This window comes from Lichenostomus cassidix, chromosome 8, assembly GCF_008360975.1.
Source record: "Lichenostomus cassidix isolate B80296 chromosome 8, HeHo_3.0, whole genome shotgun sequence".
Classification (NCBI taxonomy): domain Eukaryota; kingdom Metazoa; phylum Chordata; class Aves; order Passeriformes; family Meliphagidae; genus Lichenostomus; species Lichenostomus cassidix.
In genome coordinates, this window is record NC_139489.1 from 11,045,473 (window position 1) to 11,073,463 (window position 27,991).

The 27,991-nt window shown below is 39.6% G+C and overlaps 1 protein-coding gene across 1 annotated transcript in view; it reads left to right on the plus strand.

The window, feature by feature from the left end:
• The first annotated feature begins 3,054 nt into the window (after positions 1-3,054).
• ST6GALNAC5 (ST6 N-acetylgalactosaminide alpha-2,6-sialyltransferase 5) overlaps positions 3,055-27,991 on the plus strand; it is a 64,408-nt gene continuing 39,471 nt past the window's right edge. The window contains exons 1-2 of the mRNA XM_085067857.1: positions 3,055-3,366; positions 4,005-4,226. Of these exons, the coding sequence (XP_084923983.1) occupies positions 3,130-3,366; positions 4,005-4,226 (459 nt within the window). The 5' untranslated portion in view covers positions 3,055-3,129. The remainder of the gene's footprint in view (positions 3,367-4,004; positions 4,227-27,991) is intronic.

The window sequence follows — 27,991 nt, forward strand, 5'->3', positions numbered from 1 at the left end:
TCCTTTTTCTCATTCTCTTTAGAACTAAGTACAGATCTAAATCAATTCTCTAAAATACTTTTTTTTCTTTTCGCAGCAAAGGAGCCACACTGCCATCAATGAGTCACAAAATAATTAAACATTTAAGACTGTCTGGGCTTTCATTCTGAGGAGGTGACAGGGCTGAAGGGTAGATGCAGCTTCCAATTCAGAGACATTCTGTGTACCCTGCCTCTGGTCATGCTGGAAAGGAGACAGGGAGAGCAAGGTCACACAGGTGCACTCAGGGAAAACAACATCTGGATCAGCAACAGAAACACCAGCCATTGCCCTCATCCCAAATTCCACTGAATATTTTGGCTGCCAGTTGCTGAGGTGTGCTGGCATAGAGGCTCCTCCACTTGAGTACTCATTCCAGGCCAACTGTAATGTGGAAAGTATGTTTATAATTGTTCATTATATTAAGGTATAAATGATGCTATATTGTCTCTATATGAACTTGATGAGAAATCAACCATAGCTTGAAACGCTTATTTTATATCTATCTAAGGAAATCTCTGAAAGACAATCTGGGCTAAAATGCATTATAAAAAGGTAGTTATTTCATACATCCAGACATCCCAGGGGAAGATGCTGTTTGAGCAGTTTTATTTAGGAATCAGTGAAAGAGTTCTGTTGCTCCAATCCATTTTCAGTTTTGAGGTTTGTCTTTCTCTGCACTACTACTTCTTACACAGATTTCTCACTCTACATGGATTTTTATGTTGTCATTAGCATCCTAGACCCTCCTGAAGCTGCCACAAGCAGATTTTTATTCCATCTGGCTATTTTGTCAGCCTGTAGCTACCAGAAAGATGAAAATGAGAAGGGTAAGTTGAAAGAGGAGACAGCCCAGTCCATTGCATGCAAATGAAAAGCCCTACTACCACTGCCACTTCTTCTCTTGGGTCAGGGAAAGCAGTTATTTATGTTTTAATATGTGTTTACCCCCAGCTCTAAGGAGGAATAGAAATGCATGGATAGTTCATTATCCCTTGCATATAGAAAATAAATTGGTTGAAGCAGAAAGTCAAGTGGACTTTAAGAAGTTTTCTGTATTGACTTGTTTCCAAGTTGATTAAATGCTCGTAAGTGCACAGCCTATGCTCTTCTCCTTGCAAATCCAGCTATTTGGTATACTGATTCACATTTACATGTATGCAGATTCCAATAGAGTCAAAAAACCAAACCTCCAGATAGCTTGAACTATTAGTTGATAGGAATTTAAAATTAAATTAAATAGCTGGGCTGTTTTCCAGATGATTTCTAAAGTTCCCGTGCTTACACAAAAACCTCCGTAGGATTTACATTACACTACTGTATTTGTTTCAGTGAGCATTTGACTGCCAAGAATACAGTCTATGACCAACATGGCAATCTAATTAAATATTTGACAAGCAGAAAGCTGGACATTATTCAAGTCAAGCATTAAATTAGAAAATTAAGTTTGTCTCCTTTATCAGTAGATTTTTAAATCAGCCTATTCTACCAAAACCCATAAGTTTAATGAATTTGGTCAGACATACTGTGTAACAGATGTCTAACATACAGCTATGAGCCTAAATCATAAAAATGATGCTTCACTTTGGCACGGCAAATATATATGAAAGGCTCAGAAAGGTCAGTCACCAGCAACCTGCTTGCTGGTAGCTGAGAAACAGCACTGTAAAATGCATGAGCTGCCTTTTGTAGTCTCTTATACGAAGCCTTGGAGAGCTACAGATAATTTGCTTTCAATGATTAATCAAGTTGGCCCTTTGTTTCACTAATTTGAGTGTCAAGTGCAACCACATAATAAAGAAGTACCAAGAACTGATAAGATTCTTCTTATATTGTTCTGTTTGTCTTATCAACTGGTTCTGTTGAAACCAAACCCACAAACTGCATAAGCAGCAATATGGCATCTTCTGTGAAATCATAAAGCGTGTGTGCTGCACTATCGTCTGAAGTACCACACCTTCCTTTTCCTTTCTTAAAAGGCACTAAATGCTGCTCACTGTGCCCATGCTATAGATGGCATTTGTTTCGCTGTTAGTGCTCCAATGAATTAGTAAAGATAAAAAATGGATTTCAATGACAATTCCAGCCTTGACAAAGGTGCTATTGTGACCATGGTTGAGTTAGCCTGCTGATAGTTTTCTCCTTAATGTAATTTTTAATACTATATAGCTGTAGGTTAGATGTGAAGCCATGTATTAGAATTATTATTTCCATGAGTAGTTTCAAGTGAAATAACCTCATGATTAGGAGACAGATTTTTTTTAATGCTGTCAGTCTAATAACTTTGTAAGAGATCAACCCTAAAAATGGCTTGTTTAGAAGGGGCACATTTATAAACATGGAATTCCCAGAGCAAAAAAGCTATGTAATTTGAGGTCCGATAAAGTTTTCACAACTGAACTACACACTATTAACACAAAGAAAGAATAAAAAACTTTAGAAGGCTGCTTGTGAGAGTGGGAAAATGTCCGCCTTCAGAAACCAGAGAGCTGGCATGGGGAGCAAGTCTGGGAAATTCGCTTTAGAAGACGAAGAAAGCTTCTGTCAAAAGGGTTTGAAACCGGTTGTTAGAGCTTGGGGAAAATTGTGTGAGAGGGTATTGTCAGCGCCGCACAAGGAGGTGAGGGCGTCGATTTTTTTCCTAACGTGAATTTAAAGTATTGCCTGATCACTGCCAGCTCCAGGAAACCCAGGTAGCGGTGGGAGGAACGAGGAATTTTCCCGCTAGGGAAAATAACAAGTAATGTAACGCGAGGGTCGTGCCCCGGTGCCACAAGCAGGACAGAGGCCTGGGCAGAGGGAGGGAGGAAGGGACGGAGCTCCTGCCCCCGCTCCTGCTTGCTCGGGGCCGGAGAGGCGCCGCCGCCCGGTGCCGCCCGGTGCCCTCCCTCTGCCGCCCGGTGCCGCCCGGTGCCCTCTCTCCGCCGCCCGGTGCCCTCTCTCTGCCGCCCGGTGCCCTCTCTCTGCCGCCCGGTGCCCTCCCTGAGCCGCCCGGTGCCCTCCCTGAGCCGCCCGGTGCCCGCGGCGATCCCGCCGCTGCCGCCCCCCCGCGCCGCGGGCTGCCGGCGGAGCAGCTCCCGAGCGAGAGGCAGAAGTTAACTTCCACCTGCCATGAAGTCGGCGCTGCGCCGGCAGCAGGAGGCGGAGGCGGAGGCGGAGGCAGGCGGGGCAGCGGAGGACCCGGCTCTGGCAGGCTCCGAGGGTCCGGCCGAGTGTAATTCCCCCCTAATCCCCGCCACGGCGGCGCTTCCCTGGCCGAGCCATGTCTGCGGTTTCCCCGCCATGCCGAGCCTAGCGGGGAGCGGGAGGACTGGCGGCCGGGAGGCGCACAAAATGAAGACCCTGATGGTAAGTGCATTGTTGGCACGGCTCATCCCGGCTCCGGCGGCGGGGAGGAGAGCGGGGGAGAGGCGCGGAGCGGGGCTGCCCCGGGCACCCTGCACACGCTCCAGCCTTCCCCGGGCTGCAGCCCCGCAGCTCTCCGGGATCGCGCGAAGGCGACAAAACCTCGGCGGTGGCGGCCAAGAACTTTCCGCCTGCTTTCTTTTATTCGTGTTGCTCGCGGTTTGGGGGTTTTGTGTGTGTGTGCGTTTTAAGGAGCGTATAGAAAAGCGATCTGCTTAAAGGACGAAGCTGGAGGTAGCTGGGCGGGGGGAAGCGCTCCAGTGCCCAGCACTCGTTAGAATGCACGAATGAGATGCCCAGAGGGGGACCGGCGGCACGGGAACGAGAGGCGCGGGGTGGCCGGGCGCACGGAGGGGAGAAGAGGCGAGCAAGCAGGGCTGGGGGAGAAGGAGGGAGGCACGGGAGCGGGCTGGCGAGGGGGCAGGAGGAGGACGGACGGGGTTCCCCAGTTCTCTCCCGGCACTCCTGCCGGGTGCCCGGCGGGTGAAACTTGCGGGTGCGCCGGCGGGGGAGCGGCGCGCCCCGCTGGGCCCCGCGGCGGGGGGAGCTCGCTGAGCCGGCTCTCTCTCTGCCCCCCGCAGCGCCACGGGCTGGCCGTCTGCCTGGCGCTCACCACCATGTGCACCAGCTTGTTGCTCATGTACGGCGGCATCGGCATCGGCGGGGGCCACCCGGAGCCGCGGCGGCGGCAGCAGCAGGTGGCGGCGGTGCCCAGCCTCCCGCCGGAGCGCGGTCAGCGCCGCCCGGCCGTGCCCGTCGGGGCCGGCCTGCTGGAGGGCTACATCAGCGTCCTGGAACACAAGGTGAGCCGCCGGCCGCGGGACCGCCCCTCTCCCGGCCCCTGGGGCAGCCGGGACCCCGCTCTGCCCTGTTCTCCCCCGGGGAGCGCCGACCGCCACCCTGCCGGGCTGTCCCTCCTGCGCCCCGGGAGATGCCCGGCTGCCCTCGGCTGTGCCCTCCTGCCTGCTGTCGGGGCTGGCTGACGGAGCCCTCGGGTGCCGTCACGGCTGGCTCTCGGGCAGGAATTCGCGGGGTCAGGAGCCGGGCTCCAGCCCGCCCTTGGGCGTTCGTGCGGTGCTGCTGCTCTTCTCCCTTGCACAGTAGAAGATGGGGGGTGAAGTGTTTTGTTTCTAATGTTATATGCTCTAGGTGAAGTACAAATGTATGTTTATGATGATATTAGTGAAGTGAGTGTTAAAGAATGAAGTTTATTTACTGGGAGGCAATGTCATTAGGTAGATGTTTATTCTTAGCTCATTTTGTCACAGAAAAATAAAATAAAAATGTCTCCTGCAAAAATGACCTTTTCATCCCCCTTCTGGGAAGCAGAAGTTGTCAGCCGTAGTTTCCATTCTAGAAACTGGGGGCACTTCTTTAATGGTGAACAAAATGATGTCCCTCCCCTTGACAGAGGAATTACCAGGCTGCATTGTCAGACTATAATACTTGTTTACCAGAGGCAGGCAGACTAAGCTTTGATAGCTCACAGGACAGATGTAGTGACATAAAGTGAGCAAGGTGGCACATCCCTGCCAAAGAGATACTTGAGCTTCAGTAATTTTCTCAGAAGGCAGATTCCTCTACTTTTTGTGTGGTGTTTGGTTTGTTGCTTTCACCTGGAAATTCCAAGGTCTCCTCCCTCTTCCAAAACCCCAGATAATATTTAGTACATACACATCTTGCAAAAGATTTACTGTAAAAATAAGCAAGGGAAATGAGGATTCTCAACTTTCGTATGTTTTCACATGCGGACTGACAACTTTCTGAAAGATATGTTGTCAAACAAGTTACTGGGCTCAGTTTAGAGGTACTGTGTGAAGACTAGTGACTTTGATATACAGAGATTTTATTGTTCCTTCTGGCGTAACTTTCTATGCAAGAGTTATCTGTAGGGCTCTTAGCACAGAAAAATATCACATGATGGTGCCTTGTAGGCTTTATTTGCTTTCTTACATGGTTCTCCTGGAAATTCTCAAATGTAATGTCTGTAGAAAAAGCAAGTTTGGCCATGGGCTTCCTACTGTTTGAGATGTGCTCTTGTAATTCTTTTGTTCTTCTTGAACATGACTGTGGTGATATGTGTAGATATATGTGCACATGACTTTTGTAAACAGCAGTAATTAAAAAGGCATCTCTGGGTTTTTTGGGATGCATGTGTGAGTAGCCTTCTGACTGCTAACTCGTTAAACTGTTTTCTCCAGAACCACAAACACCCCTCTTTAACAGGCCATACTTAAAATCACTGTTCTGTGTTTATTATTTTCCAGCGTAATTTTAATGTTTCCCAGTGTTTTGGAGAAAGATGATCCTCTGGCTTTTTAATATATTGTAATATGGTACAAACCCCACAGATACTCCATTTCTGAATCTCATTTCACACAGATGATGCCTCACAGTAATTATCTGTTGAAGGCTTAATAACTTTCCCACATAACTTCTGTGGGTCAAAAAGAATATTGTGCAATCTTTGCTTGCTTTGTTGTATTTTAATGCACATGAGATCATGCAGAGAGCTGTGCCCCTCTGGTATACAGAGCAGTGAGGACACTGCATTACCATCAGGAGATGATGGGGGAGAAAGGGGTTTTGTCTCTTAATAATGTATTTGTTTTTGTAATTTGATTTGGTAATCTGTGTACTTGACATGGATTTACAATCCCAGAATATGTAGGTTTCATGCTTGATAAAAAATGGAGAATGCTGAAGATCACAGGCGTTTGTGGTTGGGTAAAAGATGAGTGCAGGATTGGTGATAGTGAGAGGAATAGGAAGAGAGAGAGCAATAACTGAGGAATGGTGAGATGTTCAGAGAACATGTGGTTTAGGTGGGACACTGTAAACTGCAGAGAAGACAGCTTGAATAGCAAGTGAAAGGAGGGAGTTGGGATGTTTAAGGAATGGGAAGAGAGCTGCAAGAAGAGAGCAAGGTAAAATTCTGTAGCTGTGAGAAGGACATGGTATTTGAAGAGACAGGTAGGTCTGGAAGGAGATGAGAAGTATCTGTTGTTTGAGGATAACAGGCTTGCAAAGATGAGGGAGAAATTACTTCAGGAATGGTACATGTTAGTTTGATAGCACAGGGGTAATGGTGTGAAATGACAATGAATGGTAGATTTTTCACAGTATAGCTTCTTTAATTTCCCATATAGAATCTTGGAATTATCTGTCAGATTGAATGACCTGAAGCTGAATGACCATTATACAAAATTCATCCTTGGTACGTGTTCATGCATGAATGACAGGTAGCAGTAGACTGTCTGGATCATTCTTGTTCTTGTTTCTGGACATAGCTTGCTTTAATAGGAAAATCTCCTTTCATGTTTGTGGTGTTGTAGCCATTCTGGTGCATTGAATGAGAGTAAGTATGCACATATATGTAGAAGCTGTATGACAAATACTGGAGTTATTCTTAATCCATAATCACTCTGTGAGTATTGACACACAAGCATTTTAAGTATGTGGTAGTATAGATGTTTCTCTTCAGGGATAAAATTTAACAATTGTCCTCATTGTGAGATATCATGTATTACAAACGTCTGTCACTACTAGCAATACAGCTCATTTAGTAGTGCTGGATGATCATGTATGGAGACTATTTGCCAGAAGATCTGGGCACTTAGTAAAGTAACAATGATTTTGAAATATAGCCTGCAATATTGTAATTACCAATTATTTTTCTCCTTTTATTTTATATTTGGTAAGAATTGTAGTTCCTCATCCATCCTGTCAAGATAAGCAGGCAGTCTCTGAGAATACAGTAAAATATGTCATTTTTTTTACTGAGTTGAAGGGGTTTTTTGCAGGAGTTTCTAATCTTTGCCTTCATGGTTTCTTTAAGCCCATTTTTGCGTGGGTCAGGCATCAGAGATCAGAACCCCTTTACTTAGCTTTAGTAGCCTTTCACAGTTTAACAGTGCATATTTAATTTTTATTGAGCTGAATTCCCGGAACAAAAAAATTCAGAAGTGCTGTGGATTCAAAGATGCAAGTGGATTCTTGTTATTTCACCTCTGTGTGTCCCAGAGTAACAGCAGTTGACAGACATTGTTGATGGATGTTTGAAATGAATAAATAGTATCTCTTTTTGTTCCCAATAGCCAGATGTTGTATCCTAAAAAAATCTCACATTTTGAACAGAAAATACAGTTTTCTGGCATTTGCTATTGAGAGGTCAAGGAGTGAAACAAAGTGAGAAGTGGCAGCTTCTACTTGGAGGAGCTGTTGCTTCCTACAGAGGGACATTGAGTGTAGCACTGCTTAGCTGCTGCATCTGCTCTGCAGCTAGGAAGGACAAGAGTCCTACACTGTCAAAGTGATCTTTTTCATGCATTCTTTGAGTGTAATCCTGAAATTAGAGAGGTTTTGTCACTGGCATTGAGGGAAGCAGAATTATGCTCTTCTGTGGGGAGGCATGGGGATAAGCCTTTCTGTTGATTTATCATAGTGCCAGCAAGAAATTACAATGCTAGTATTTTAAAAGCAATTACTGCATACAAACAAGAGACTGTTAATGAAAGTAGGAAACCTAGCACTATTCCAAAACTTGAAATAAATAAATAATTAACTATTATATTACTATTCTGAAATGAATGTGAGAACATGTCTCTGGATAGTTAAAAAGCTTTTTACCCAGTATTGACTCAACAGTTGGTACTGCAAATAAAATATGAGTTTGTCACATGTGTAATTGAATAATATTTCAAGCCATCTTGATTTTGTTTCTTAGAAAATGAAAAAAAACCAGAATCAATTCTGGAGTCAAAATATATGATTTATTAGAACCATTTTTAAATACCTTAAGAGTGCATTGAGATCAACATGATAATTTAAGTGATCACAATGATTTCTTAATTTATGATAATGTGAATTATCATATGCAAAGAAATCCTTGTGATCCCTTTAAATTAATGCAGATCAGAGAACAGTGTAGTTAATGAAGTGTTTGAGGAAGAGTTATTCTGCAAATAGTGCTGCTATAGCTCCTTAATCTCTGAGTTGCCAAAAGGTTGCTCTTGGGTCAAACTATTTTTTTCAGGATAGTATACTTTGTGCATGTAAAATCAGGTGGGAATCTTGACATGTTTCATATTATTTTTAGTATAATAAGTTTAATAAGTATTAAATGAGTTTGGAATTTGAATTTTTACCTCATTAAACCATTTATAGTTTGGAGCTGGATAGTTTTGGGGGTCTTCACTATACCAGCCTTCATAACTAAATGCAGAGATGAGAAGGAGTTAAATTATTTTGAGGGTTTTAGTGGCTTTTAAATAAATTTTGTTACAGAACTGTAATGTATTTTACAGCAGAACAGCTTGCCTTGCCTGACGTGGGATCAAGCCCACAGAGTTAAGTAAACCATGTACCATGATTTCATTATATGTTCCTATTTGCCCCTGAAACTCTTACCTGCAAAGGAAGGAACACAAACTTTATTATGCAATTAAGGATTTGATGGAGTTTTTATTATGTGAGAGATCCACAAGGGGGAGACTTTATTCTAGAATAACCTTGCTGGGGACACTTCCATCGGTCAGAGACCTGGGCAAGGTGGGAGTCCTTTGCTCAGTGCTTAGTTGGCTTCCTGGCTTTTTGTTCTTGGTTTTGGCTTTTTTTTTAGGTACCACAGTTACCTACCACTGATAAGCTGTAGTTTTATTTAAATCCTCATAAAGTTGGCATCTTCAAAAAAAAAAAAAAGGACCATGACAGTCAGGGGAAGTAATTGAATATCCACACACACAGAGCAGAGACAATTGTTTTTCCAGATTTACCCAACTTTTGAATAAAGACTGTCCTGAGCTACTTTTGAGCTGCTGCAGTAGCATGCTTTTTCAGGCTAACATTCATTTTGATGACCCTTGTCTAAAATTTTTAGGAGTTTCTGTGCACACTGGATGCTCACACAGGGTAGTACAGAGCACACAGCAATGAGAACAAATGATGGTACATTTTCCTGTTGTCCAAGTTGCTTGGCATCCCTGCAAGGAACCAGTAGTTCTAGCCTGTCTGCTCCTACTTAGAATATCTTGAATTATTTTTAAATGTTGATATATAGGTATCAGTTGCTGTGCAGTTTATATATTTATGTCATGGAAAAGGTCATGTTTTGTAGTTGGACACATCATTTGTAGAATTCTGACTCCAGTGTGTGCTTGAGAGAGAAATGTTAGCTAGGATAATAAAAAAAAGTAGTATTTTACAGTTAACACTATTGCCTAATTCTTTCTAAAACAAGTGCTGTTAAAGATGAAGTCTAACTAGTAGGCATAGTGAGTCCAGGCAGAGGTCAGGATCTGTTGCTTAAAAAATTGTCTCAAAAGAGCACAGGTACTATTAAATATTGAAATGTCCCTGAAAACTGAAAGATATTTGGTATGCATCTAGTACATGGTGTCATAAATGTTCATTAATGTAGCATGATGCATAAAAACCTACCCAACCACAAACTAGTCACATTCTGATCATTTTCTGGTGATTGGGAAGATAAAGGACAGAAAATCATAGTTGTAACACTGAAAACAAGAGAAGGTTTTGGAGTTTATACCAGGTGAAGATCTTGCCCTATTGTAATTTGTGACATTTTGTACTACAGCTTTATTCTTTCACAGAAACTGAAGCAAAAATATTATTTTAGAAATTGTTTCACAAAATGTTTATGATTTTTTTCAGCACAAACATAATTAGTAGGTAGTCAGATCAAGACAGTTGATGAAGAATTGCTTTTTAATTTTCTCCCGTTTTAAAAAAGTCATGTTTCACAGCAATGTCTGATACCACATATTGTTCATAATATTTGATCGAATTTTTGCAACTGACCAAGACAAAGGGGTTTTTTCTTTTTCTATTCCTTCTTTTTTTTGTTTGTAAAAGAAAAATTGCAGAAGCATTAAGATGTTCCTTTTTGCAGTTCTGTTTTTTGACTGATTCTGGATTATAACCTTTATCCTGATTTGTGAGAAGTGAAGAGTGGGTAAATATGCTCTTTTCCATTTTATTAATATCATACACATCATATTTTAATGAGTGGGTGCTGTCTGTCTCCCTCATCTGCTTACCTGTCTTCTTTTGTGAGCATACAAAATTCTTAATTCAATGGATATGCAAAATACTTCCAGGCAGGGAATTGGTGACACTTTTGTCTGCTGGTGAAATTTATTCATCTCTCTTGCAAAACCCCTTAATTTTTCTTCTCTTCACTTTCAGTGTTAATTTCAATGACCACATTTGTATTTTTAGTATGTGTTGAAGTATGTTATATTTGATAACATTTAAAGTTGCTATATTGTACACTTCTTTTTCACATGATGTTTCACTGTGAGCATTTTAGGCTATTTTCATCTTCCTGTGAAGACAAAGTGCTCTTTTGAAGGTTTTTAATCCTTAGTGGAAGCAAGACTGAACTAAATGAGATTTTCAATGACAGGAAATGTAATTTTTGCTCACAGCTGATGGATATCTCTCAATAGAATTCCTTAAATTCTCCCTTTCTGCTTGTCCTGGGGCATAAGTGGATATTGAGTGTCATCCTAACTGTGTGATATCCTCCGAAGAGCAGACTGCAGGTAGTTTCCTTTTCCAAGTGACCTTCCTTATGAGTTTAACCTGTACTGCTCTGTGCACATCCTTGGTGCTGAGGTGGCATTGATAGGAAGAGCTCAGTGCATTAATTGAACTTCTAATTAGGGCAATTATGATCAAATCAGCAGTCGTTTGGTGCTGATATAAGCAGATGTGACAGCACAAAAGCTACTTTGAAGGTGAGGTGAAGCATCATGGTGTTTAACCTCACTCCGTTTCACCTCATCCCTAAGCAAACTCCATTAGTCATCACTCTCTCTCTATTATAGTTAAAGCCTGAAGTACTAAGACCAGGTTAATTACTAAAGTTTGCTATCAGCTGGAAAAGCAAGTATTTTCAGGTCAAAAACTGCTATTAATTGTTCTCTTTTGTCATCCCAAAAATAGCCAAATGCAGTTAAGAGTCAGATTGGAAGGGAGGGAACGAGTCAAAGCTGAAACTTTCTGCCTTCAGAGAATCTGTTTGCAACAGGAGTGCAAAATACAGATGGAGGAGTGGAGCTCTGAGGTGTCCCTTGATAGTCTATAGGAAAAACAGAGCTGGTCACTGAGAAACATGTGCACATTGCTATAGAGAATCCAGCACGTTTGAACTGAGTTAGGCAAATCTGGTAACACTTTGTGTCTGGGCTGTATGGAGAGACACAGGAAGGAAGAGAAGCACAATGTGTTTATTGCATGCAATAATGAATATTGAATCCTTGCTGGAACCCAGTGAGAAAACTTCAGAATGAGATTGATTTATTTTAAAACACAGAGAGGGAAAACTGATATATTTAATAGATTAGTAGAGTATTTTTTGGCAATGACAGTGTAGTATGAAATGTTCATTGTCCAAGATAAGGGAACAGTAATGTTTTTATATGGTATGCAGGCAGCATAGATCAGGTTTTCTTAATTCAGATTTAATAATATGGACTGTTGTAAGTAAAGCAGAACAAGAATATATTAATGTGTGTCTTGTTGAATACAACATGCTAGGAATTCATTGCAGCTGTACAAAAATTTCCATTACAGAATGCATGGCTTAGTTAGAAATAACCTGGAAGAGGAAAATGTTTCTCAATAAACATTCAGTATATTTGGAATATGCATTTTTATTTAGCAAATAATATATTTTGATTTCAGTGTGTTATTAGCATCTTCAGGTATTGGCATGATAATAATATTGCAGAAACAAAATACTCTGTAAATTTTGTAATATTGCCCACAGCTATAGCAGGTCATAAAAGTAGATGTAATAACACTCAGCAGAGCATCAGTCTATGAGTTAGCTCTAAAGAAAAGAAAAATTCCACAGTGCAAATTTGTGCAAATGTACATCTGTACCAAGCTTTGTGCACAGGAAAGTTAAAAGGAACTATTGTTATGTTTAAGAAATGGCTGGCAGAGAAACAGGGGTTTAGAGACAGCATTCATCACCAAGTAAGTGCTTCTTACCAGTTTGCCTGCATGAGGTTAAAACCTTTCCTCCCAGTCTGAGATAGCAAGCTGTGTTTTGCAGGCAGTGACATGAGTTACATCCAGGCTCATTCCCTTCTAAACTGCCTTGCCTGCATTGCTGTTCTCTGTGGATGGACATTTTTGTTCCATTTCAATGAACTTCACACTTGTGACTTGTACAAAACTCAAGCATCTGAGGAAGCAGATAGCTACAGAACCATGGACTCCAAGTGGTTTGGCTTGGAAGGGACAGCAAGATAGCCTGTGGCTGTGGGCTGGGGAAATGATGCAGAGATTCCAAGGCTGGCAGAGGCTGGGTCAGGAAGTCTACCTAGTGTAGTTTGAGACAGCCTTGTTAGCTTGAAACCAGAATAGCCATGCTGTATCTGAGCAAGTAAATCCTGCTCTTTGGCAAGTACATTTCTTCTGGAGCTGGGCTGGCTCTGCACTGTACTTTCTGTAGCATTTGGAGGTCAAGAGAGGTGGAAGCTACATGGAGTGCATGAGGAGTAGTGGTAAAGGCATGCCTACACTACAACAGGTCTGGACAGTTCTCAAGTGCAGTGCCAAGGATTGAAATTTCATGTGGTGTTCTAGCTGTTCTTTAACTTTAGCCATCCAAATTATGTATACCTTGTATTTCAAGAGATTGAACCTTTGGCCACAGCAAAGCCGTGTTTAGAAAACATAATTTCCAAGCCTTGTCCATGGTCCTTACAGGAAAGCTTTTGGCCAATGCATGGAAGCTTTCCCAGCTTTACCCTCAGCCTTTGTGCAGAGTGCAGAGGTTCACAGGGAGTATGTGCTGTTGTACAACCTGTGCTATCCCTTCCTTGCTCTTCCAGCTTTCTGTGTGGCATCTTTGGGTCAGTCCTTCTGACACTTGGCTAAATTTCATCCATGGAGATTAAAATAACGTCACATGTGCTCCTAAATTTGGTTGCTGACCATTTCAGTCCTATTGCTACTGTAAAAGGGTTAGTTTTACACATCTCAGCATATTGGTTGACTTTAAAATAGAAACATAAAACCTCAAAATACAGCTAGTGGTCTGAATGCAGCTGCCAAAGGGATGCAGAGTTAGCACTGCCTGTCCTTGTTCAGCTCATCTGCCTGTGCCTGGATAATTGCCGGTGAACTCTTCTTAAAAAACAAAATATAAAAAAACACTTCATGTTTTATTTAGGTAATTTCTTTCTTAAAGATTTTATTCCATAAAATGGTCATTGTTGATATTATTGATGACTGTCCAAAATACATTGTACAAATAAAACACCTATAACAAAGTCACTGCTATTTCCATTTGTTCACCTACTTACGTATTCTCTTTGTAACACCGCTCCAGATTCCTTTCTGTTTTTAATAGTGATTCATTAGCTGTACAAAGACTGAGACAGTTTGTTATAATATTGCTCACATTATCCATGAGAACTCCCTGGGACGTGAATGGGACTGTACATAATACCCAGCCCTTCAGTGAGGGTTTTCCCAGTGCCAGCTGACACCATGTCTAAGCATATGTCAGGATGGGATTTTGCCAGCAGACAGGAGCACACTCTGCCCTCCCTTTGAGCTGGTTGGAGATGCACAGGCTCTGCTCTGGCAGCAGAGTCACTGCAGTTTGCCTGCTGCTAAGCCAGAACTAATAAGCTTGACTGAAAGGCAGGGTTTATTATCCTGGGCTCAGCATATGTGGTGTGGCTGTGCAGCTTTCACATGGAGCTTGTGCGAGTCCTGCAGTCTACTCATGGGCAGTGCTGGCTGGATGGAGCATGGTCACTGTTTGCTTGCATATCCCAGCAAAAAACTGCTGGTCCATATCCCAATGGCTTCCTATCCCTGCTCCAGAGGAGCATTTTAAGTCTTCTGCCACACTGCCAAAAATTTTCTATCTGGTATGATTGGAGAAAATAACTCGCAGTGCTCTTGTCACTTAAATTTTGGTCATTAGATTGCTATGTGTTTAGTACACTTAAGAAAAAAGACTATTTTGCATCATTTCTTTCTTGTGCCACAGCCTCATATAATAGATGATGTTATGGATGAAGTTTTCAGAGTTTGAAATGAGACACTAAATTAGCTTCACAGAGCATGATGTAGTCATCTGAGTCACCACTTACAACAAAATCTGCCGTTTTCACTGGGCAGATACTTGCTGAAGAAAAGATTTTAATGTCATTGCTTTGGAAAACCATATTTGAGAATTGAAGCTGTGTGGTTTTTTGCTTGTAACATGGCTATTTCTATAGTTTATTAAATTTGTAATGTTTGTCTTTTCATTTGTCTTTTCTGGTACTCTTACCATGTATATATTTCCTTGGAAATCCTGACAACTGTATCCTAAATTTGGTCAGTGAAGAATTTTTGCTCATAGGATATTTAGTAATATCTTCACTAACAAGAGACTGCTTCGCCTTTGAGCCTTAATGTTACTCTTTCCATATGTAATTATCATATTAATGGATTTAATTTTGATTTAATTTTTATGAATACCCAAAAGCTCTGTTTTTTTTACAAGTAGAATCAAAACTAGAGCTGCATTTTTTACTTTTGCTGTATCTGCTTTATGTCTCAGTAACAGTGCAAAGAAGCAATGAACCTAGTTACAGATATGCTGAATATTCTTTCTCAGGGGTGGTGTTGGCATGTCCCTGATGGTTTAAGGGCATAATTGAGGTACTTTGTGCAGCTGGTAGATGTGGAGGAGGGATATCAGGGCCAGGAGGGTATCTCTGGTATTAATGTGTCTGATTTCTTCCAGCACAGTGAACCCTTTTGATGTGTAGCATTTTGTGCAATACAGAACAGCTTTCAGGGTATCTTTAATTATGCCTGTGGACATTTTGGCCTGGAAAGTGAAATGAGGCTTTAGAATCACCTTTCACTCCCAGCTGTGCTGATTTGAAGCTGGCACAGCTTGTTACCCACCGGTAAGTGTGGGGATCATGTTCTGCTCTCATGAAGGACCCTGGATGTGCAGCATCCTGGGCTGCAGCAGAAGGTGCAGGTGGCTCAGCCTTTGTCTGAGCTCTCAGTGCTTTCAGTATGGAATAGCATCACATCCCATCTGCAGGTATACATACAAGCTGTAATAGCATGGATCTTCAGATCAAATCCAGGTTTGAGACAACTCACAGGACCTGAAGGCTTGTCTCTGAGGTTTCACACTGCTGAGGAGCACAGTGAGGCAGCTGCACCAGGGGCACCTGGAAGCAGAGTGTATGCTAAAAAGAGACTGAGCCATTGTGCTTCCATCAGTGCTCTCAGACACATATAGAATAAATTGATTGATGATATGATGCATCAACTTTATTAAAAACTTTTTCAGAAATGATATTTTTTAATTATGCCACTTTCTAGGGATATTTTTCAGCGTGTTATGAAGATGACATATCATATTTGAAGTGCATAATGTGCAAAAAATTGTTTTAACATGAAAATTAATGTCCTAACTTTTGAACTTTGAGGTATGATGGTTTATTGTCACGGTCTATAGCAAATAAAAAAAGAAGATTAATTCTATTTGAAGGTGCAAGAGGTGATCTCATCCATGCCATACTAAGTCCAAGGACTAACAGTTATTTAAGTTCTCAAAATTTTTTAAAATTGAGTGCATTGTCCACAGCAAGTGGATGAAAACCTTATGGCTGAGATCAGAGGTAAAACCAGCTATAACAGAGCAGTGTGTAAGCCAGTTAAGCTGAAATTGAGTACCTCATAATTGTGAGTGATGAGGTTGCATCTGCTTGTCTCTTTTTTGAGGTTTGTTTTTTTTTGGAATTGCTTTTTTGTGTATCAGTCCTTGCAATGCACTGAGACTGAAATTCACAACAGTAGTAATCTTTAAAAAATAGTTTCCTTTGGAAAACAAATAGATCTGTCAAATTATTTTTTACTTCGTATCCCATATTTGACATGAGTAAAACTACTGAAAATTACATTACACTGTGTTTATTAAAGTTGTGCTCCTATGCAGTAATACACATAAGACATCTTATACTGCCTTAAGGATTAAGTTAAGCTCCTTTGTCAAGGCTGTTGGTATGGCAGGTCTGTTAATCTTTAACTGTCACAGTCTGGTTAGATCCTTCTTTAGGCTGAGGCCATGGCTAAGTGCAAAGAAATTAGAACGAATAGCTCCTGGTATTTATGCTTTCATATTTTTGCACAGAGCAATCAATAAAGTGAGAAGCTGCTTTAGACATAACATATTTCTGTAAGAAGATTGTATTTCAAGCTCTTATTTAGCAGCATCATATTTGCTTTATGTTTATGATTGTGAAATATGAAGACAAAGTTGGCAGTGTTCAAAATATTAAATTCATGAAAGTAAGATATGCACAGGGTGACAGCTCATTGAAAAGAGGACAGAGGATAATTTTGTGACCCTACATTTCCTACTTAAAATTCCATAGACTTATCTACAGTATGTCCATGCTTTATTATTACATCAATAAATATTCCTTTCAAATTACAACATTAAGTCACAAAAGAAGAAATGTGCCATAGTTGCAGGATATTTAGATGTGACGACACTTGAAACAAAACTGTATGAAAATGAAGGTGAAGCTGGGAGGCAAAGTTAAATTGATTGTGAATATGAAAGTTAACATTTTAGCCCCAAAAGGATACAAAACTGGTTGTAAGGAACCACAGCATTGTGCTATATGTATCAAAGGTTTGTGTTTCACTGTGTATGTCTGTACCATTTAATTGATGTTGTTCTTGCTAAAATTTGTCAGTTCCTTAAATGCAGATTTGGGTGGTGGCTGAACGAGGCTTTTGTAGACCACACTTTAGCTTTTGGCTTTCAGGTTCTGTCCAAGTGTCATCAGCTGTGTCTGAGACACTGAGATCTCGTTCTAAATTAGTAGACAGGCACGTGAATTAATGCCTTGGTTTTTAGAGCATGTTGAACCACATACACTTTGCAACAACTCTGGTGGCTTAGGGCAGATTAACTCTATACTCATAATAGTTGATGTGCACAGCAGGGCTGCACATCACAGTGTTTTGGGCTCTAATAAACTTCAATGGGGTGTGCACACACAGGCTCTGAACAGCATTAAATAGGCACCCTCAGGTCCTTAGGGAAACTGTCTATTCATCATACTGGCACCAACTACTTATTTTACATTAATTTATTATGCCCTGAAATATTTGGTCTGTACTTTATGTGATACTGTATTGTGCATTTGGTCTTTATTATGTGAAATTTTATTAAAAATGTATATTTAGAAATAAAATACATGCATTTTATTGATGGGGAAAAAAATCACGATAGCACATTTCAGACTTCTTTTTGCATATTTGAATAGTCCCATCTTATTTTAGTTTAAAGCAAAATACAATCCTTTCCTGGATCCAGAAGATGACCAACAAATAGGATGATTTAAAAGATATTTGAATATAAATGTAGCCAGTAACTGCCTGATTGTTTTGGAGTATGAAGTCTATCACACAGTCCTATGAAATGAGTAGTTTGGGAAGAGCAGGAAAAAATCCTGCCACATACATGTAAAGATCATCTTTAAGCACAAAGGTAGAAGTAGTGTTTAGGCTGTCAACCCAGTCTGTAACTTCTCCAGGAATGCTGATCCAGAGTTTCCTTAGACACTGAGTTGTGGCAAAATCATTTGGGTTGTGACTGTGTTTGATCTAGTAGATTGAAACAGTGGATCCCTTTCAATTCTGTAGACTGTAAGGGCATCCTCTGTATGCTTGGCCTTTAGATAGTCCTCACTTTTCTTTGCCTAGAGTATCCAAAGTATAAAGAACAAGTACAGAAATTATAAATACAAGAGTGTGGATACAAAAGGTTTCAATTATTTTATGTATAGCAGTAGTGAGATATGAGCAATTGGGTACAGAAATACAGGATTTATGAAGTATGACCTTTGAAAAAAATTGAGGTCTTCTTTCAGGCTTAACATTATGCAGCTAAAGATTAAATGACCTCAGTTTTCTTTGCTTTCTATGGATTAGGAATAAATATTTTTCTCTTCCCATCCAAAGGGTAAAAATAAAGATAAGACAGTTCTATTATTTTCATTTAAATTAGTAAAGTTTGAGAAGAGAACTGCAAGTAGTGAATCATGTTATCATGGATAAAAAAACTGCAATAAAAGCTGCAGTGCACCCTTTTCAGAGTGAGGGTGTACAGACCAGGCCATGCTGATCAGACCCTGTGATACACAAATTCCTGTGGCTTGAGATGGATACTTGACTCACAAGTGGGGAACCCTGGCAAACCATCCATCAAGTGATGTTGAGACTCCATCAGGGAAAGCAGCCTCAAATAACTTTTTTTTCTTTATTATAATCCATCACTTCTTGTTGTGTATCTCCTACCACTCTTATATTGACACACATTCTTGTAACTTTTTTCCCTTTGTATTTCTTGGGAGAACAAAAGCATAACATTGGGGCCATTCCCACATGCTGCTTCGCAAGCTGGCGAGAAACACACAAGGTCAGGAAATGCTATGAATGAAATACATTATTCAAAGAGCCCAGCCTTGCTTCTACTAAAACTCTGTGGAATTCTGCCCTGGCAATCCGTGGAAGCAGATTAGTGCCCAGGTCTGCAGCCCAATCAATTGCTATTAGCAGAGGCTGCCAGTGCTGCGGGTGAGGCTGCAGGATTTTAAGCATCAGCTGCTGATCGCCTCTCCCATGTTGGCACATAGATGTTTTCTGATTCTGCTGCGAACTGTGGAAGTCTACAGATCAATAAAATTTGAAGGCAGAAAGGGCAAGGGTCAGGCCAGCTCTGGCAGGTTCATACAGATTAGGAAAAAGAGTGTGAGGCTGGAGTCTCGGGCAGCTGGGGGAGCTGAGTTGTTTAGTCCAGGGAAAAGGAGGCTCAGGGGACAGTGTTGCTTCTGAAAGGAGGTTTTAGACAGGTGAGAGTTGGTCTGTTCTTCTAGGTATATAAATTTCTTCACTGAAAGGGTGGTCAAGCATTGGAACAGGCTACCTTGGGAAGTGGTGGGATCACCATCCCTGGCAGTCTCCAAATCACATGTGAAAATGCTGCTCAGGGTTAAGGGTTGCAGTGCTGGGTTAATGGTTGGACTCTTACTGGTCTTTTCCAACCTTAATAATTCTGTGGTGAGGGACACTGGGTGTTAGTCTTTTCCTTCTCAAAATTAGCACTGAGCTCATGTTCCCAGCAGTTCCCTGAAAGACCAGGACTTCCTTTCATAAACCACTGACCTTTCTTCTTCATTATCTTTGTGAACTGGTGCTGTCTTTCAGTTAATAGAACTTTGTAATCACGGAGCTAAGAGGGATAAAAGAAAATGACAAATTTTGCTGCTGGTTAGATGTTAATGTGAGTCCTAAATGCCTTTTAAATATGTTGTTCTAAATCTGAGGAAACAGAGAAAATCTCTTGTATATATTAAAAAGCCTAGGAAAACAAACAAAATAACATTTGGCTGATGAGATTGAAGGATGTGTTGCATGACTTGAAACTGGAGATATGGGTACAGAAACCATTTATAAGTGCAAAACTACAATTCTTTTGTATACTTTTGTATGCTTTTTTGGGGGGGGGAAAGATTTGCTATTTTAAATATAAATCCTGTTTATAAATATTAGTACACTGCAAATGACTTAGGGATTTGTCCTGTAGCTGAGACTGAAAGAGAAATTCAAACAGCAGAGTATTTCTGGAACTGAATTGTATTACTCTTGCTCCTTATGGAAAGTTAGAGCAGCTCCATGCCATCTCTAAATTTTTTCTCTCCTTTTGGTAATATCATTTGCAATGTTAAACATAGTTCAGTTCTGTACTGTTTCCTGCTGTCTGTAGTAATGGCTCATGGAGAGGTTGGTGTGAAACCATTTTTGGACACTTCATATCTGCACACTTGGACACTCCTATATAATATTTTAAAAGTATGAAATGCACTTACTGTAAAATAGAACCAGGCTATTTTGGTATCTTTGGATTAAAACCCCAGCCCTTCAAGTGAATCTCTCTGTGTCTGGGTGTGCCTCAGGTCTCAGAGAGGGTGCGCCCAGCCAAGAAAATTCAGGCTCTGCATCCTGAGGAGTTTACAGTCTTTCCATCCTAGAGCATCTGCTTGATAACTTTGTCTCAGGCATTACCAGTGTGTTGTACATGAGGCTGAGAGCTCCCTGTCTCCTAACCTTTGCTCAAACTCCTACTTTTAAACACTCAACTGTCATTCCTACAGAGGTTGAGAAATGGTGAAGATATAAAACAAATGCTATCAGCACCATCATCTGACCACAAATTCAAGAGCCTCAGGAGAGCATTTTTGTGTGTTAAGCATTTTTCTAAACACTGTGGACGTGTTTTTCTAGGACAACTCCCATGGAATGGTGTTTGCCTAGTGCTTTGTTTTGAAAGCATTTAAGATAGGCAAATTATAATTTGGCTTTAGTGAGTGGTATTTGTCAGTTCATTTGCTTTCTTAATACAGAAATGGAAATAGTATGACAGTATTGACATCGTTTAAATAAAGGAATGGTTTGTGCTTTGAAGCCCAATGATGACAATATAAATCAGCTTTTAGTTATACTGTAGCTGTGTTTACCTCAGATTATTTTTGAGACACCAGTGCTAAAGTGGAACATAGTTTAACATTTGTTGTAAAGTCAGAGAAACTCTCTCCTTAGTCTTCTTTTGGTAAAGGTTAAATCCTGCACTGGAGAAGAGTACTTTCAAAAATCCCAATTGTACTTCATATATCATTTCAGTGTGATTTTTTTTTTAAGTTCTTTCTTCTGTGTGTTATTTTCTCACCTCAGCTCAGTCTGTTGCTGTGCATTCAAATGAAATACACTGTTAAGATGTATAATACTTGAAAGCCTCTGTTCTAAAGTCCAGCGAGACACATTTTCTCTTTTACTAGTAGATAGTGATAATGGGAGTCTCTAATCTCATTAGTTTATAAAAAACACCCCATAGCCACCTGCATGCTTTAAAAAAGCAGGAAGTAGAAGAGACATGATTGAGTTTGTAAAAAATGTAAGGAATGTAAATGTAAGTTTTGCACTAACAATACACTTACATTAGTTCAGTATTAATGTTCTGGAAGACATGGGAAGAGTCTTTGGTTCTGAAGTTAATATGAAGTTATATGCTCATGTCCTGCATGAAAAAAGTTAGTATTTACGTTAATGTGTTTGTGACAGAACTGCAAAATGGCGTGTTGATTTTTTTTTACTATTTATAATTTACCTTTCTGTCAGTACTGTTTTTGTGGTTCATCTTATCACCCTGAATGAGACAAGCTGGCAACTTTGGTTTTTTAATGATTATTCTCAGGTGTGTTGTATTATTCTTGGCAATTACAGAATCTGTCAGCTCTTGATAGACATGTTTAATAAGTAGCACTGTTATTTTATTCAAGCCTTTAAATTTGACCAAAATTCATTTATTTGATATTTTGATATAATTGTCTGTGCTTGTGTTAATACTGTTTTCCAGAAGATTAAGCATATGCTATAGAATCTAAATTCCAGGTTTTGTGAGAAAATTGCTATGATTTCAGTGTTTCATTTAGATAGAAAATTAATTTTGATAGGGGACAGACAAGAAGCAAGTGGTAAGAAAATAATTGTGGGCTGAACTCTCCATGTATTTGTCATTCATCTGAGCAATTTCCTCCTTGTTTGTAGGTCCAGCCTATGCTTCTGGATGTCACAAGTCCATTATTTCTTTGTGCTAGTCCTAAATGTAAATGTCAACTTAAATTTGCATCTCAGCCTGTTTTGTTGAAAACATGGAAATAGGCTAAAAGGTCAATCATATTTATCTTAATGCAAATTATTTTCAGTAATTGTATTTTCACTCCTCATTGATTCTAATGGGACATTATATATATGCCCTAAAATCAATACAGAATACAGAGTACTATGTATAGCATTATGAGTTAAAAAAAAGAGAAGTGCCTATTAATATTCATGTGATTTGTGTATGTGTTTTATTAGCTGTGCAGTATAATTTATCAGATATGGTACACTGAATCCCATTGAAGTCAGTGAGAAATAGATATGTGACTATTCACTGTGCTCACTTATTGTAATGTTTTGGTTATTTAGTGCTGCTAAGGGTTTATTACCAATCTTCTGGCCCCTTTCTCCACCTCTTGGGAGGGGGCTCTCTGGAATTCAGTACTTTTCCAGACTATCCACTCAAACACATCCTTCAGCAGTGCATCCTTCAGTTTTGTCTTCTGGAATGTTAATGACTAGTACTTCCTTAGGGTTATCTTGGTTTTCATCCTGAATGTCAGGTAGCCTGATGTGGTGAGCACAACATTAGGCATTCCAAGTATGTAGACAGAACTTTGATCTTGTACTTGGTTAGAATTTATTAAATGAAAATGGCTTGCATTAGATTCTGATGTCCTGGAGTCAGTGCCAAATTCATCTCTGACTTCTGTGGGGCATCTTAAGTAATAAATGCTGAAATACATTCTGTGATTCTATTGTTATTGAGGGGAAAAAAATATTCTTTACTTTGAGACATGCAATCGCTTGTCTCAAGCAAGCTAGGAGATACATTTCCTTTTGCTTCATTTCCCAAGAACTTCCAGTTCTGTAGAATTTAAAGATATAGTCCTATTAGCATGTAGGCTGTTGAGCTGTTCTGATAGTTGTAGTTGTATCATATTTTGTTTAGTAATGTATGTGACAGGCATGGGAGGTTGTACTGGAGACCTGCAGATTTAAAACCAAAGGATGCTAAAGGACTGAGATGCTGTAGCTTGAGCTTGACTGATATCTGTGGTAGAATGCATTCATACTGGAGAGATATATGCAGTGATGGAATTTAGAATAATTTAGGTTGGAAAAGTCCTCTAAGATCATCCAGTCCCACTGTTAACCCTGCACTGCCAAGTCCCTATGTGTGTGTGTATGTGTATATATGTATATATAAATGAAATAATATAATACATTATTGTACTGTGCACCCTGAAAGCTATTTTGGTTCCTGGAATATAAGAAGAACTGAAATATGGAGGAACTTGTGTCATGAATCTTAATGCTGTAGCAAAGGGGTTCTTGAATTAAAAACTTGACTTGTTCATACACTATCTACTTGCAGCTTTTCAGTGAACTGATTAAACACCTGTCATCCATCCTATACAGTCATTAACATAACCTCTGGCTTTTTGAAATCATAAAAAAAATGTTTCAAGCTTTGTAGCTTTCCTTCCTTTTGGAGTAAAATTCTATGGGTTTGGATTTTTTTACTTATTTTCAAGATTCCAGCTTAAGTTCAACTGCTCTGTCTAGTATCATTTGGTCTTTCGAACACTTCTGCAATATTGGTCAAATGATTCCTACTGTCTGCATGAGGCTGGAATATCTGCTGGAATATTTGGTTGTCTGGTGGGTGGAGTGAGCTTTTATCATTGTCCTTTCTTAACCAGGTTTTGATGTCAGGAAGAAAGCTGATAGAATGGGTTTTTTTCTGCTCTTCTCTGAGGAAATATGTTTGAAGGACCCTGAGTCGTGTTCCCACTTGCTGAAGAAATTTGCTTTAAAAATTATCTCATGTCAGTATCCATTGTATTTCCTAGTACTCTCTTTGAGACTTCTGGATTTTGTGTACTTAATTAATGTAGTTTTCTTCTTTCGTACTACTCTTCATGAAATTTCATATTTTCTTGCCTTCAGCCCTGTCTTCTTTGCTTTCTACTTTCTACTTCCTGCTTGCTTAGGTAATCCTGTTTCATGTTTTGTTTTACTTACGCTTTTCAGTTTTCCCAGACTTGAGTTGTATCTTTGTGCTAAGTACATTTTGGAGGCTTATGGCACTAATCAGGGCTTATGATGCTTGTTTTGCCTGTTACTTATAATAAGGATCAATACCTCAGCTTGATTCTGCCTGAGACTTCCATGCCTTTACACAGAAATTAGGTTTGAGCCCCATAACTCTGGCTAATGCTAGACATCCCATCTGTATTCCAACTGCTGAGGACAGCTTTCCTGTTCAGGAGCAGATGGAGATTTGGAGGACTGTAACTCCTCTGTGACCACAGTCAAATTACCCGAAATTCTGAGCTCAAAAAAGCCAGGCCTCCCTGGAGTAAATAGTCAGGCATGCAGCCTGGAGCTGGGCAGAATTTGTCAATCCTGTTTAATTACACAGCTCTGTCTTCAAATTGTGTTTCTGTGGGTACATTTATTTTGTCATAGGAAGCTTTAATCCTAAAAAAATGGGGCTTTAGATTTAAGCATTGCACGAGTCTGTGATTTATGACAACTACATTGTAATACAAGTGAAGTTAAATTTGATACCAGGTACCCAAATCTTCATATTAGTTACTAAATAAAAGCTATCCTATCTGGTGAGTTGTTTGCAGCTGTAAATACTCTTTGTTACTATTTATCAGGAGCTTTTATGGATAGCTTATTTGTTTGACTCCAGTTGTAGACACGTTCTGACACCTGTAAACATTTGTTTTCCTTTGTAGGTGATTGCTTGGAGAACCAAGCTTGCCTTCTAAAATCCTAATGAAGTTAAGTGTCAGGAATAGTCCATCATATAATAAATGTTATTTTAGCTATTTATTGGATAAATTAATAGCCTGCCCTTTTGCAATTTTTTAATGGGCATTCATAAATAACCTATGGGAAAGAGGTGATCCCTTTGAGCATTGCTGTATGTTGGCCTAAAATGAGGATGTGGTTTGGTGTCTGTAGTTTGTGGAGAAATTAATGATATTGAGTGTACAAAATTACTTTAATACGCAGAAGATTTCCCTGTGTTTTGAAGATCAAAGAAAGCATAAACATGCAAACAAATAAGATATTTTTACTTATTTTGCTCTAAGATAAAGTGGAATCCCAAGTGAAATTAAATTTATTTTAATTATTGATTTAATGTCAAATAACTTGCATGGCAAGTGTGTTTCTTCAGTTGTTTTTAAGTGAATGGAATGGATCTGAAATGGATCATCTAACATATTTTTATATCTGGAATTTTTCTTTAGAGAAAAGCATTTTAGGGAAACCAAGTAAAGCTGATACTGACAGAAAAAGCAGTCTCCAGGAGGCTTACGTTTTGCTTGTTTTTCTAAATTAACAATTTTCAAAACAGAAGTGTTTTTGAAGTATTTTCTGTGAAGAGAATCTGTGTTCAAATTGTGACCATCATCACTATTTTGCTTTTCTTCAAGAGGAATGGGTTGGTAATGGCTATGATGGGATATTAGTTTGAGAGGTAAAGATGTGCCATGAAGAACTTGTATTCTTGCAAATCATTCATTGCCTTTCACAGTGCTGTTAAAATGCTTTAAATTTGGCCATTAAATGCGTGTAACTGAAATATTTACCTACATCTGTAAATACTTCAGGCCAGGAGTCACCTAGCTCCTTCCAAACAGTTCTCATTGACTTAGTTAGTGCCTTCACTGCATAATTTCAGATTCTTAAATTAAAATAAATTCCTGAAAACCCAAGACTTATTTTGTAGTCTGTAATGTTCTGTTGTGAACAAGCATCTCTACAGTAATTCAAGTTCCAATGTTACAGTATGTCAGGGGTTCAGTGAATAATCAGGGCAAGTCACATTTCTCTGTACTAACAAATTGGGTGTTTTCAAGTGTACCATATTTTCAACTTGATAAATGTTTAATGATGACAGCATTTAATTATGTGTTCAAATTCCAAAGATTGTGTTCATCATGAATTATTTACCAGGATGAAGATTTTATTCAGTTTTTTTGTTCAGTATGGATTACTTTAGGAAAAGGGACTTCAGAATTGATTTAATGCCTATTTAATACCTAACTGACTTTGGCTTTCTGATGGTTTGAAGACCCTTTGATTGGGGGGGGGGGCAGGGTGGTGGGTAAATGTTTGGTCAAATATTTAATCTTTATTTCCAGATCTCAGGATATTCTGAGTTAGGAGGGACCCAAAAAGATCACCAAGTCCAACTCTTTAGTGAATGGCCCATATGAAGGTTGAACCCATCCCCATTTTCAGTTTAATGTTGTACCTTAAAGATACGAAAATGTGTGAATTTTTGTGCATTTATGGTCAAAGTCTGTTTGAGAAGGATCAGAATAAAGCACAATACCCTTTGGAACAGAGATCAATTGATACTCTCTGTAAATCAGCATACACTCCACAAACCCTTCAAAACACAGGCTATAGAGTGGTTTTGGTTTTGTTTTTTTTTCAAGGGTGGTTAAATTCTGCTTATTACATTTGGTCACATGGGTCAAGCTGGGCTGAACTACCCTTTCTGTAGATGTAGTAGATTGCTGTGAGTGGAACAAATTAGCATTATTTTGGCCAGAGAGCTGGAAAGAAATGAGCACTGGGATGTTGGTGGGATTGAGTCCCTAGGGAATTGCAGTAGAGAACCTTTTCTGTTATTGTGTATTTATTTTAAGGCACAAGTGGGCAGCCAAGCTCAGATTTTCTGGGGAATCTATACACATGTAATAAATAGATCAATTGCCAGACCTAAAGAATTTGAGGACTAAGTCAGATGAAGGACGGTAGATGAGGCAAGAAGTTGTAAGGTAAAGCATAAAGTAACAGGTGGCTGTTACAGTATGCTTGTGTCTGAGCTCTGAGAAGGTTTTGTAAGTGCCAAAAGTGTTATAGATGCTGATTATCTCATATTGATACAGTTAAATGGTAATTTAAATAATGTGACTGTGTCAAACACCAGGGAAAAAAAGTGAAAAACAAAGTTGAAGCATCAGAGGATAAAATAAGTAGCTGAAATACCTATAGATGTCTGTGCTGCTTATATGTGCCTCTGCAGTGAAAGGTTCCTACAGTATTGCAAAATGTCTTGAAGGTTCTAAACTCCTGTAATCCAAAGTGATTTGTTTTGTTAGTACAAAGGAGGTTCTCAATACAATTGTGAGGATATGTGCCTGTGTGTGTCACTCCTGCTTAGGCTGACTGGGTATGGTAGATAGAACAAAATGTTTTGCAGTATTTAAGAATATACTAGATGAGATTATTAACTACTTACTAGGCTGCAGGGGAAGGTTGAAATACTTCTTTAGAGCACTGATATCAAAGGAACATGTCTGATGCATGTGAAACATCTACTTTGGGGATTACCTCATCTGGTACATTTTTCAGTTAATGTCTGTATGCCTGTGTCTTTCTCAGGTCAACCATCTTGTGTCCTTGTATTTGGTTGTGATCCATTAAGAGTACAAAAGGCCATATTTTTCATACTGCTGCAGCATCTGCAGAGGTATCATTTCAGGCACACAGTGAGAGGAGTAGTTTTTGAAGTAGAATTTTAGTGGCATATGAATATTAAAGAATTTTGGCATGATACGTTTAATTTTTTAAGTATGTTCTGAAGGAGCAAGCTTAATATTTAGAATAAGTTTTGAAAGAAAGATTCAGCCTCATTTGGGTTTGCTGTTGTGACACTGCTCATCAGCTGTGTAACACTGTGAGGCACTTCAGCGTCTGTCAGACTTGTAATCTGATGAGCTATACTTGGAATAAACCTGAGTTGATGAAACAATCAGTGAGCCTTTGGCTCTCTCAGAACTGATTAGTGAAAATC